Source organism: Artemia franciscana, chromosome 2, assembly GCF_032884065.1.
Source record: "Artemia franciscana chromosome 2, ASM3288406v1, whole genome shotgun sequence".
Lineage (NCBI taxonomy): Eukaryota > Metazoa > Arthropoda > Branchiopoda > Anostraca > Artemiidae > Artemia > Artemia franciscana.
The window spans coordinates 60,942,400-60,955,709 of NC_088864.1; the positions used below are offsets into that span (position 1 = coordinate 60,942,400).

At 34.1% G+C, this 13,310-nt stretch overlaps 1 protein-coding gene across 1 annotated transcript in view; it reads left to right on the forward strand.

Annotated features, from left to right (window-relative positions):
• LOC136035330 (uncharacterized) overlaps positions 1–13,310 on the forward strand; it is a 50,521-nt gene that overhangs the window by 21,944 nt on the left and 15,267 nt on the right. Inside the window, exons 2-4 of the mRNA XM_065717064.1 lie at positions 6,885–7,129; positions 10,459–10,690; positions 12,121–12,369. Coding sequence (XP_065573136.1) covers positions 6,885–7,129; positions 10,459–10,690; positions 12,121–12,369 — 726 coding nt within the window. The remainder of the gene's footprint in view (positions 1–6,884; positions 7,130–10,458; positions 10,691–12,120; positions 12,370–13,310) is intronic.

Here is a 13,310-nt window from a genome sequence, read left to right on the forward strand (position 1 = left end):
ATATATCAATATATATAAAAATAACTTGTCTGTGTGTGTCTGTTCTGTGTCGACTGACGTCATGAAGTTAGTTGTCGTCATTTTGCTATGACGGTGACGTCATTAAAGATATTTAAGACATATATGTTCACGTCGAAATCTATTAATGTTAAGTTTAAAATGACTGATGAACTTACAATGGCAAAAGCCGATGAAGATGCTCAAAGAGTCTATGCCAAAAAACTTGCTGCTGATAGAGAAAGTCAGAAAAGAAAGCGTGCCGAGGAATCAAAAGAACAGCAAGGAAACAGGCTGAGGCTAAAGAACGCAAAACCGCGCAGTTAGATGAGATCCACCTGGACAGCGAGAGTCAAAACATATCAAAACTGAAAATGATAGCGATGATGATTGGGTTTGGGATTTTGACTTGGATAAGGTCATCAATGCCTACCAGATTTTAGTTAAAAAAACAAAGGTTCGGCGATATGTATTTCATAGTGAAGCTGAAAAATTAAGAAGAAAAAGAAAACTGAAAAAAGAAAAAATGTAAAAAAGAAAAAAAATACTAAAAAGAAAAAAACACTCAAAGAGAAATTACAGACCGGACACAAATGACGACCGGGACAGAGGGAATATAAATAACGACCGGGACACTCAAAGAGAAATTACAGACTGGATACCGGGACAAAAATGACGACCGGGACACAGGGAATATAAATGACGACCAGGACACAGGTATTTAAGAATATCGTTCAAAGACAAATTTTTAATTGTAAGAAGACCGTTGAAAGAGAAATTTCTAATTGTAAAATGACTGAAGAACCTACAATGGCAACACCCGAGGAAGCTGCTCAAAACGAATGTATTCAAGCCGAAGTAACTGAGTTGGTAAAGCGTTATGTTTCAGGTTCTAGGTCCGAGAGGCTCCAGGTTTGAACCTTGGCTTTAGTATTAATACAAAAGAAGAAAAAAAACTAAACAAGGTAAAAACTACAGCAGCCCGAAATCAAAGATTTCGACGAAATCGTACAATATCAGGCTGGAAGATACATAAGCAGTAATGAAGCTGTTTGGCGAATTCTTTCATTTCCGATACATGAACGTAGTCCAGCTGTTGTTCACTTAGCGGTACATTTACAGAATGGTCAACGTGTTTATTTCTCGGAAACCAACGTGCAACAAAGAGCCCTGAATCCACCGGATACAAAATTAACAGTTTTTTTTCCGCTTTGCAAAAATGATTCTTTTGCAAAAAAAACTGCTGTATACTGAAGTGCCTTCGTATTACACGTGGAATACTAAAAATAAAGTATTTGAACGTCGAAAACAGGGTAAGTCAGTCGACGGCCAACCTACCATCTTCAAAGATACCACGATAGGAAGACTCTACACCGTTCACCCCAATCAACATGAATGCTTCTTTCTACGCCTGCTTTTGGTGAATGTACCCGGTCCGACATCCTTTGAGTATTTGAGAACTGTAAACGGTACTATACATGACACTTACCGTAGTGCATGCCAAGCTCTGAATTTATTGGAGAGTGACCAACACTGGGATAACTGCATCAATGACGTGTGCGAAACGTCAACCCCAAGTCAAATTAGTGCATTGTTTGGCATCATTTTAACAACTTGCTCTCCATCAGCTCCTACAGAGTTATGGGAAAAATATAAGTCAAAATGTCCAAAGATTTACTCCATCGAAAACAGTTAGAGACGTCAGATATGACTTTTGATTTTACATCAGAAATTTATAACTACACTTTAGTTATTATAGAAGATTTGTGCGTACGTATGTCAAACAAACCTCTTCAGGATTTGGGAATGCCTTCACCTAACCGTATCGCTGCTGTTTCGACATGTGTAGAATTGGATCGTGAACAAAGTTACAGTACGAGTGATCTATTGTCGTATGTACAAAATAACATTTCCAAGTTAACGTCGGAACAAAAAGACATTTATGATACGATAATGCATTGTGTCGATAACAACGTTGGAGAAATTTTCTTTTTGGATGCGCCAGGAGGTACTGGTAAAACGTTTGTGATAAAACTGATTCTGGCATCAATTCGATCAAAAAATGATATAGCGTTGGCAATTGCGTCGTCCGGAATAGCCGCAACATTGCTGCCTGGTGGAAGAACTGCTCATTCCGCTTTGAAATTGCCTCTGAATTTGCATTCTACAGAAACTCCCACGTGCAATATTTCCAAATCATCTGGGATGGGTAAAGTATTGCAGCAATGCAAACTTATTATTTGGGATGAGTGCACAATGGCACACAAAAAATCGCTCGAGGCTCTGGATCAATGCTTGAAAGATTTGAGAGGGAAGTCGAAACCCTTTGGCAGCACATTAATATTGCTTGCGGGAGATTTCAGGCAAACATTACCTATAATACCTAGATCAACTCCTGCAGACGAAATGAATGCTTGCCTGAAAAATTCTAATTTATGGGCACACGTAAAAATATTAAAATTAACTACAAATATGCGTGTCCGATTGCAAAACGATGACTCTGGTCAAACATTTTCAGATCAATTGCTGGCAATTGGAAACGGAAAGCTCCCAGTAGACTCAATTTCAGGACGTATACAACTACCTGCTGATTTCTGTAATTTAGTGACGTCCAAAAATGAATTGATTGAAAAAGTATTTCCGAATATTCTAATAAATTATAAAAATAATAAATGGCTAAGTGAAAGAGCGATTCTCGCACCCAAAAATATAGACGTCCACGAAATCAACAATATTGTTTTGACCAAGATTCGAGACCAGGCAGTCCTTTACAAGTCAGTCGACACAGTTTTGGAACCAAATGAAGCGGTTAATTATCCATCTGAATTTTTAAATTCCATAGATCTTTCAGGGTTTCCACCACACGTGCTACAACTAAAAATAGACGTACCAATAATACTTTTAAGAAATATCAACCCACCAAAGCTTTGCAATGGCACGCGACTTGCCGTAAAAAAAAACAATGGAAAACCTAATAGAGGCCACAATCTTGACAGGGCCTTTTGAGGGCGAGGCTGTTCTTATTCCTCGCATTCCCATGATTCCAACGGATCTGCCTTTTCAATTTAAAAGATTGCAATTCCCAATTCGATTAGCATATGCAATCACCATTAACAAAGCTCAAGGTCAATCATTAGAAAAATGTGGTATAGATCTTAATACTGATTGTTTTTCCCATGGAAAATTGTACGTTGCATGTTCGAGGGTCGGTAAACCTGACAATCTATTTATATGCAGCGACAATTGGACAGCGAAGAATGTTGTATATTCGCAAGTTTTACTCAGTTAATTTGTATTGTATCTATCTATCTATCTATCTATATAAAAACGAGTTGTGTGTATGCATGTTTGTTTGTTTGTAAAAAGAGCGTTTGCATATGACGTCATTATTAGTACATACGGCTTTGTATATGCACAGACAATGGGAAAGCCAAGAATGTTGTATATTCGCAATTTTTACGTAGTTTAACTCCTGCAGACGAAATGAATGCTTGCCTGAGAAATTCTAATTTATGCGCAAACGTAAAAATATTAAAGTTAACTACAAATATGCGTGTCCGATTGCAAAACGATGACTCTGGTCAAACATTTTCAGATCAATTGCTGGCAATTGGAAACGGAAAGCTCCCAGTAGAGGGAAAGCCAAGAATGTTGTATATTCGCAATTTTACGTAGTTTGAAACACATATATAAATCTATCTATATTCACAGGTGGGACACAGGGACACAACTACAATGGCGCGTAACTAATATGGCGCGTAACGACTTACGCGCGCGGGGGGGCTTGGGGGGGCGCGAAGCGCCCCACCAACTAGGTGTTGGGGTGGCGCGAAGCGCCACCCCAACAGCTAGTATATATATATATATATACATATATGTTTTTAACTACGTAAGACTTGCGAATATACAACATTCTTCGCTGTCCCATTGTCTGTACATATAAATAGATTGTCAGGTTTACCGACTCTTGGACATGCAACATATAATTGTCCATGGGAAAAACAGTCCGTATTCAGATCTATACCTCATTATTCTAATGATTACCCTTGAGCTTTGTTGATGGTGATTGCTAATCAAACATTCCCTGTGTCCCCATCGTCATTATATATCCCCATGTGCCCCCTGGCGTCCCCGTTGTAGTTGTGTCCCTGTGTCCCAGTCGTCATATATAGTCGACAAACATGACGTCAATTGACACACAAACATGACGTCAGTCGACACACACGTCCCAGTCGTCATCTGTGTCCCGGTGTCCCAGTCTGTAATTTCTCTTTGAGTGTCCCGGTCGTCATTTATATTCCCAGTGTCCCGGTCTGTGTATACATTCGTTTTTGAATTCGTATATGATGAAAAAATTTTTTTGTTTTTTTTTCCCTTTTTTCTTTTAGTTTTTTTTTGGTTTTTACCTATTTTTTAGCTTTTTAGTTTTTTTTCTTTTTTCTTTTTAGATTTTTTTGTAGTTTTTACCTTTTTTATTTTTTTTTTATTTTTATTTTTTTAGTTTTCTTTTTCTCCTTTATTTTTCAGTTTTTTTCCTTTTTTTAGTTTTTTTTTCTTCTTCAGTTTTTAGTTTTTTTATTAGTTTTTAGTATTATTTTTTCTTTTTAGTTTTTTTGCTGTTTTTACCCTTTTTTAGTTTTTTTTCTTTTTTAGTTTTTTGCCTTTGTTTAGTTTTTTTTATTTTTTTTAGCTTTTTCAGTTTTTTTTATTAGTTTTTACCTGTTTTTTAGTTTTTTTCTTTTTTAGTTTTTTTTCTTCTTTTGTATTAATGCTAAAGCCAAGGTTCGAACCTGGAACCTCTCGGACCTAGAACCTGGAACATAACGCTTTACCAACTCAGCTACTTCGGCTTGAATACATTTACCTTTTTTATTTTTTTATTTTTTTTTTTTAAGTTTTCTTTTTCTCCTTTATTTGTCAGTTTTTTTCCTTTTTTTAGTTTTTTTTTCTTTTTCAGTTTTTAGTTTTTTTAGTTTTGTTTAGTTTTTTTATTAGTTTTTAGTTTTTTTCTTTTTAGTTTTTTTGTAGTTTTTACCTTTTTTTTAGTTTTTTTAGTTTTTTTTTACTTTTTTAGTTTTTAGTTTTTTACCCTTTTTTAGTTTTTTTTTTAGTTTTTTAGCTTTTTTAGTCTTTTTTAGTATTTTCTTTTTAGTATTTTTTGTAGTTTTTATCTTTTTTAGTTTTTTTCTTCTTTTGTATTAATGCTAAAGCCAAGGTTTGAACCTGGAACCTCTCGGACCTAGAACCTGGAACATAACGCTTTACCAACTGAGCTACTGTATTTGTATCGGATTAACGACGCTTCTTGACAACTAAGGTCCCTGCTTCGGCCCTGTAGTGCATTCCTGCAGCATGGTTCAATCTCTGGGTCCCGTATTACCACGCTAAGGTCAAACCCACTGCACCAACACAGGTAGTTATATAACTGAGCTACTTCGGCTTGAATACATTCGTTTTTGAATTGGTATGTGATGAAATAATTCAGACGTCATATGCGGACAGTGACGTCACTCGACAGACACACAGACAACTTATTTTTATATATATAGATTTGTGTCAGATTAACGACGCTTCTTGACTACAAAGGTCCCTGCGTCGGCCGTGCAGTGCATTTCTGCAGCATGATTCGATCCCTGGGTCCCGTATTACAAAGCTAAGGTCAAACCCACTGCGCCACCACAGGACTTTAATACTTATAGATTTTAGTTCATCTTCAATTTGAAAATGGTGCCTGCCTGCTTGCCTGATAGAACGGAGCTTTCCACTCGAAAGCAGAAACATGGTTTGATGAAACAAAAGCTTGGCTGCACAACTTCAGATACTCTTCTCTGACAAAGGCTACATAACTCCAATTCACTTCGCACACCATAGGCCCTGGTTCGTGGACAAGCAAAAACCATCCTTTTTGGCCCCAGGCAAGAGTTCTGTGGAGCTTTCCAAAATGTAATGCCATAGCCATCAATCCGGCCTGAGGTCCACACTTTCCGTAAAAACCACACAGGTTAGACCCTTACCAGTTTCCAGGAATAAGCCGAGATTGGCAGCATAGGGAAAAAAAACAGGACAAAACCAAAGTGTTGCTCTCGCAACACAATTAGATAAACAATCATAGTAGAAAAATATACAACAGGTACTAATATAACTGAATAAATAAACCTGAAAACGAGAAAAGCTTAAGTTGAATATTTAAATCAAGCTTAAAACGAGCAAAAATATTTGGTTAATGAGGCATAAATGAAACCCAAAACCAACAGAAATTAAATAAACAATCATAGCAAACAAACAAACAATAGTTACTAATATAAATGAGTAAATAAATCTTAAAAAAAGTGAAACGTAAATTGAATATGCAAATTCAGCTTGAAACAAACAAAATCTCTACAAAGAAGAGTCTGGGTTTTGCCTCCTTCTTTCACTGTAAAAGTCTAAAACCTAGTGAGTCATTGGCGCTTTACTAAAAACTCTATATTTCTTGAACAGCCTTGAAAAGTGCAAGTAAAATAAACTGAATGTTTGGTATAGAATGCTATTAATTGTTGAGAGGTCATCAGTTCAAGATTTTATTTCACTGTAATTTTATTTTCATTTTCAATGCTACAATAATTGGAAAAGAAAGTATTCGTAACATAATTCGTATTCAGTGAAGGACCAATGACGTTGTAGGCTTTAGAATTTTTGCAGTTAAGGAAAGGGGCAATATCCAAACTCCTGTTTGAAGTGAAGCTAACTTTTTTCTTGAACAGTCTTGGAAAGAACCAATAAAATAAAACTAAATTTCTGATATATAGTGACATTAACTGCTGAAAGCTCACCAGTGTGAAAGCTCATCGTAGCGTCGCCTCTGAAAGATAATATATATCATTTAACGGTTAATGTACTATTTTTAGAATTTTGGAAAAGTTCTTGTCCGTCTCCTTGAGAACGACCTGGGCCAACGGTTTTCTATCTTTGCTTCTAACTCGTGGCACAGAGCTTATGATGTCATCGTGGAATATATCGAGGAAGGACTTCAGCAGAGCTACAAACAGGATCCCGTCACTGGCATCACCGATGCAGAGAAACTACTGGTACAAGAATCTTGGGAGCTGTTGAAACCAGATCTTCTGGGTCTTGGACGAAAGATTTTCAGAGTGTAAGTGGCTATCAATAAAAATTCTAGGCTATAACTGGAAACTGTAAAATATAGAAATTAGAAATGGGAAGGTTAACGAAGAGTGGTTTATTTTAGATTCCCTATTCTAATCTAAGAAGAACAACATAGATCGATATATCGATGTATTTAACAATTAACTCAACAATGAATTTGAATAATAAAAGACACTGTTTTAGCCATTTTCCAGGTATTCAAGATTATAGTAATAGTTGAAAAGTGTTTACTTATTGTTGGACATCCTCTAAGTGAGAAACTTTGAAATATTCTGGCATGCTAGTCCAATACAAAGCCTATATAGGAGCGTATTCTTGCCCATATGTATAACGCTTTTGCTACGTCTCACGTCCTTGCATTAAAGCTATGTTGGACTACTTTATTACTTCCGATAAGAAAATTATTCAGTCTGTATATTTTCGTTTGTCGAACTATTTGTCGATTATATCCCGACGGGCAAGAAATAACTGTCTGGTCTGAGATTAATGGTTCACTGAGCCACTCTAAGAACAGTGACAGGTTCATTTTTTATCTAAGCTGGATACGTCGAACAGCCTCCATCCTGCTATATATATATATATATATATATATATATATATATATATATATATATATATATATATATATATATATATATATATATATATATATATATATACTAGCTGTTGGGGTGGCGCGAAGCGCCACCCCAACACCTAGTTGGTGGGGCGCTTCGCGCCCCCCCAAGCCCCCCCGCGCGCGTAAGTCGTTACGCGCCATATTAGTTACGCGCCATTGTAGTTGTGTCCCTGTGTCCCACCTGTGAATATAGATAGATTTATATATGTGTTTCAAACTACGTAAAAATTGCGAATATACAACATTCTTGGCTTTCCCATTGTCTGTCCATATACAAAGCCGTATGTACTAATAATGACGTCATATGCAAACGCTCTTTTTACAAACAAACAAACATGCATACACACAACTCGTTTTTATATAGATAGATAGATAGATAGATACAATACAAATTAACTACGTAAAACTTGTGAATATACAACAGTCTTCGCTGTCCCATTGTCTGTGTTGCAATATTTTAAATTGAAAAAGCAGATCCGTTGGAATCATGGGAATGCGAGGAATAAGAACAGCCTCACCCTCATAAGGCCCTGTCAAGATTGTGGCCTCTATTAGGTTTTCCATTGTTTTTTTTTTACGGCAAGTCGCGTGCCATTGCAAAGCTTTGGTGGGTTGATATTTCTTAAAAGTATTATTGGTAATTTTTTTAATGATTGACCTTGAGCTTTGTTAATGGTGATTGCAAATGCTAATCGAATTGGGAATTGCAATCTTTTAAATTGAAAAGGCAGATCCGTTGGAATCATGGGAATGCGAGGAATAAGAACAGCCTCACCCTCAAAAGGCCCTGTCAGGATTGTGGCCTCTATTAGGTTTTCCATTGTTTTTTTTACGGCAAGTCGAGTGCCATTGCATACCGACTCTTGAACATGCAACATATAATTGTCCATGGGAACATGATTCTAATGATTGCCCTTGAGCTTTGTTGATGGTGATTGCTAATCGAACATTGCATGTGTCCCCATCGTCATTTATATATCCCCCCTGTGCCCCCGGCGTCACCGTTGTAGTTGTGTCCCTGCGTCCCGGTCGTCATTTATATTCCCTGTGTCCCGGTCGTCATCCCGGTATACATTCGTTTTTGAATTGGTATATGATGAAATAAATTTTTAATTTTTTCCCTTTTTTTCTTTTTAGTTTTTTTATTGGTTTTTACCTTTTTTTAGGTTTTTTAGTTTTTTTCTTTTTTCTTTTTAGTTTTTTTTAAGTTTTTATCTTTTTAGTTTTTTTATTTTTATTCATATTTTTTAGTTTTCTTTTTCTCCTTTATTTTTCAGTTTTTTCCTTTTTTTAGTTTTTTTTCTTTTTTAGTTATTTTAGTTTTTACCTTTTTTAGTTCTTTTTAGTTTTTTAGCTTTTTTCAGTTTTTTTTATTAGTTTTTAGTTTATTTTATGGTTTTTCCTTTTTTAGTTTTTTTAGTTTTTTACTTTTTTTCTTTTTAGTTTTTTTTATTGGTTTTTGCCTTTTTTTAGCTTTTTTATTTTTTTTTCGTTTTTTCTTTTTAGTTTTTTTTGTAGTTTTTATCTTTTTTATTTTTTTTTATTTTTATTCATATTTTTTAGCTTTCTTTTTATCTTTTATTTTTCAGTTTTTTCCTTTTTATCTTTTATTTTTCAGTTTTTTCCTTTTTTTTATTTTTTTTCTTTTTAGTTTTTAGTTTTTTTTTTAGTTTTTTACCTTTTTTTAGTTTTTTAGTTTTTTCAGTTTTTTAGCTTTTTTAGTTTTTTTATTAGTTTTTAGTTTTTTTTGTAGTTTTTGCCTTTTTTTAGTTTTTTCAGTTTTTTTTTAGTTTTTAGTTTTTTACCTTTTTTTAGTTTTTTTTAGTTTTTTAGCTTTTTTAGTTTTTTTTCTTCTTTTGTATTAGTGTGAAATAATTCAGACGTCATATGCACCTGATCCACAGATCCACAGACAGACAGACAACTTATTTTTATATATATTATTCATATTTTTTAGCTTTCTTTTTATCTTTTATTTTCAGTTTTTTCCTTTTTATCTTTTATTTTTCAGTTTTTTCCTTTTTTTTAGTTTTTTTCTTTTTTAGTTTTTAGTTTTTTTTTAGTTTTTTACCTTTTTTTAGTTTTTTAGTTTTTTCAGTTTTTTAGCTTTTTTAGTTTTTTTATTAGTTTTTAGTTTTTTTGTAGTTTTTGCCTTTTTTTAGTTTTTTCAGTTTTTTTTTAGTTTTTAGTTTTTCACCTTTTTTTTAGTTTTTTAGCTTTTTTAGTTTTTTTTCTTCTTTTGTATTAGTGTGAAATAATTCAGACGTCATATGCACCTGATCCACAGATCCACAGATCCACAGACAACTTATTTTTATATATATAGATAAGATATAATCTGGCGTAACGGACAGACAACTTATTTTTATATATATAGATATATATATACTATATAAAATATATATAATATAAATATAAATATGTACTGCATTGCTACACTTGGATGTCTTATTAATAGACGTGCAAAGAAATTTTTTTTCTTACTTTTCACTTCAAACACAAGTTAATTCCTAACAATTCCTCAATATTCTTCCAAAGTTTCTGCAAGGAAATACAACCTTAGCTTACAATTCTGAAGTGTCAGAGTACCACTAACCCAACAAAATTATTTTAATCTCCCTTGAAAAATGGGCACCTACACCCCTGTGATTTCCATGTCTCTTGTTCCGCCCATTTTTTCAAAAACTTAATTACAGGATATTTACAAAGCACCCAGATTATCAGATCCTTTTCACTCGTGTTGGCTTTGGTGACACACCGCTTACTGAGTTGGAGAATAACCCTGCATTTGGTGAACACATAATTAAGGTTATGAGGTCATTTGACTACGTTATCAGAAACTTGGATAAACCCAAGACCCTTTTGGCTTACTTGAAAAAAGTTGGTGCTGATCACATTGCTAGAAATGTTGAACGTCGTCATTTCCAGGTAAAAATCAAATTTTTGCTAATTGGCCCCTAGATTAATTCTATTGGAATTTAGAAAAATATTACCATTTCGTTACTTCTCATCTGTTTTTCAAATAAAATCCTTAGAAGTATTAGCGAGGATATCTTTATGATTTAACAATCGGCTAATCAAACATTCATCATACAAAAAGACATTAAGAGTCCCCAGCCAACTATATCATAAAAAAATGTAATAAGAAAATGACTGTTTTGTTAGTTAGAAATTATGTAATATTGCAGGTGCCATGATTTGCCTGTATGCCCAAGCATATAACTATTCATCTTTGATTCAAACTTCGTCTGTACTTTTTCCTTTTTTCTTTGTTTTTTCGTGACCTTTTTTAGAGCAGGTCTTCTTTGTTTTTTTTGTGATTTCTCTGCTTCTATTTTCTTTATTTACCGTCTATATCTAATATATCTCTATATATGATCGTTAATCTAACTCTATTCTATTATGTTTCCTCTGCTTTTTCTGTTGTCTTTTTTCTGTACTGTAGAAGTCAATATATTTGCATTGTATTTTTCGTTGTTTCATCATTGTGTTGGTGAGCACCCAACAAACTATACTTCCTCGTCCGAACTAAACATTAGTAGTATTTGAAAAAAAGTTTTTGACGACGACAATAAAGTCCCTGTTGCAATATTATTATAAACACAGGCTAGTTGTAGAGATACGTTTAATTCCGGAGATTTTAGCTTTAGTCGACTTAAGATCAACCAAGTTGTTAATTTAATTTTAGCTTTAGTCGACTTCAGATCAATTAAGTTGGTCAATTTAGTGCCAAAGCAATTGATTGACTTCTAACTTATTTCAGTACTAAGGATATTCTCTAAAAGTGAGTACTAATGCTTAAAGATATTCACCAAAACTGAACGTTTATTTTTACCAGTTACTTTTATAGGATTTAAGCAGATATTCAACATTCTAGGACCTAAGAAAACCCCCCAGAAAGTCCAGACATTTATCACTGCAATATGACTAGCATAATGCGCTGACAACCAAAATTGTTTAAATTTTAGAATTTTCTTTAATATTTGTTCAAAGAGCTTGTTCTCTGGAAACATCATTTGGCTTGTTACGCTCTTAAAGCAATCATTCCTGTTGCTTTGAAGCATTTAAAGCTATTTCTAAAAGATAACTTTATATCATTGTTCCAATTTAGGAGAACCACATAGTATTACTCAAATGACAAGGCAAGATCGTTAACTATAGTCAAGATCTATAAAGCGAAAATACTCCCGATATTTCATTTATAGTTAGTGGCTGTTACCCCCTCAAGTAAGCATATTTGTGGTCTTTTGCAAATGATGACTTTTAGAAGGAGTAAAAAAAAAAAAAAAAAATTGAAAAAAGAATTCATTTAACTAATTCCTACACATTATTCAATTTTACAACTTCTCCCATTTTAGGCCTTCTCAGAAGCTCTGATTCCAGTTATGCAAAATGAGCTTCAAGCCCAATTAAGGCCTGAAGCAGTCGCAGCCTGGAGAAAGGGACTCGACCGTATCATTGGTGTAATCGACCAAGGTCTTCTCGGCCTTAAGGAAATAAATCCCCAGATTGCTTTCTCTGCTGCTGATATTGCAGCTATTCAACGAACATGGGCTCTTGCCAAGCCTGACTTAATGGGAAAAGGAGCAATTGTTTTTAAACAGTACGTAAATCTTAATGTGTTTTAATGTTTGTGCACATCTTAGGCGTAAAACTTATGACAGTGAGGGTTATGACCTTTTAAAATAGACTCGAATTTTGTCCATAACGTACTAAAAACTGATTAAGTAAACAGGGTGTCAATTATGGTCAGAGGGGGAAGGGGGGAGAGTTATATTTAGCAAACGTAGCCAGCACATCTTTCGTCATTCCCAATTGCAATAAGTAAAATCTAAAGAATTAACAAAAGAGCCGCAGTAACTAATACGTTAGGGATTATGCGTTCAAAGTTAGTTTTAAAATATTAAATCAAAATAACAATATTATTAAACATCAAAAGACAGCAAAATAAAGGACGATATTAAATAAGTAATTTTACCAATGAAGATTGGGTGAAAGTGAGATATGAGCCTCTAGAGCTTGAAGAGTTCGGTCTGCTGGTCAAACTGATATTTCACAAAATAAATGTAGAGCAAATGGGGACTAGAAGTGTAGTTAAAGAACGGAAGGAATTGGTTACTTTCAACGAAAATAGTAAAGGGTTTTACGCGTAAAATCAGTTGAAGATCCTCCAGACATCGCATTCAGGGAAACGGTTCATTGATAGCTTCAGACTTGATCTTTTTCTTAGCAGCCAGAACTTATAAAAAAAGATAGACGTTACTAAATAAGTTAAAGCATTGCTGATTAGTTAACCAATTTTTGGATACTGAATAAAATTTTTTACCAAAAAAGAAAAATGGAGAAAAAGAAGACTAGCGAAAGATCCCGTGAGTCGAATCGGTTAGATTTTTTTTTTTACTTGGCATTTAAGGAAATGGTTTTTCGCTCGATTCAAGCCTGAACATTTTCACAGGAACCACAAAATAAGACAGAGATAGGTTAATTTATTGAAATAACATATTTATAAGACTGTTCAAAAATTATTATTAGCAGGACTAAGTATGGT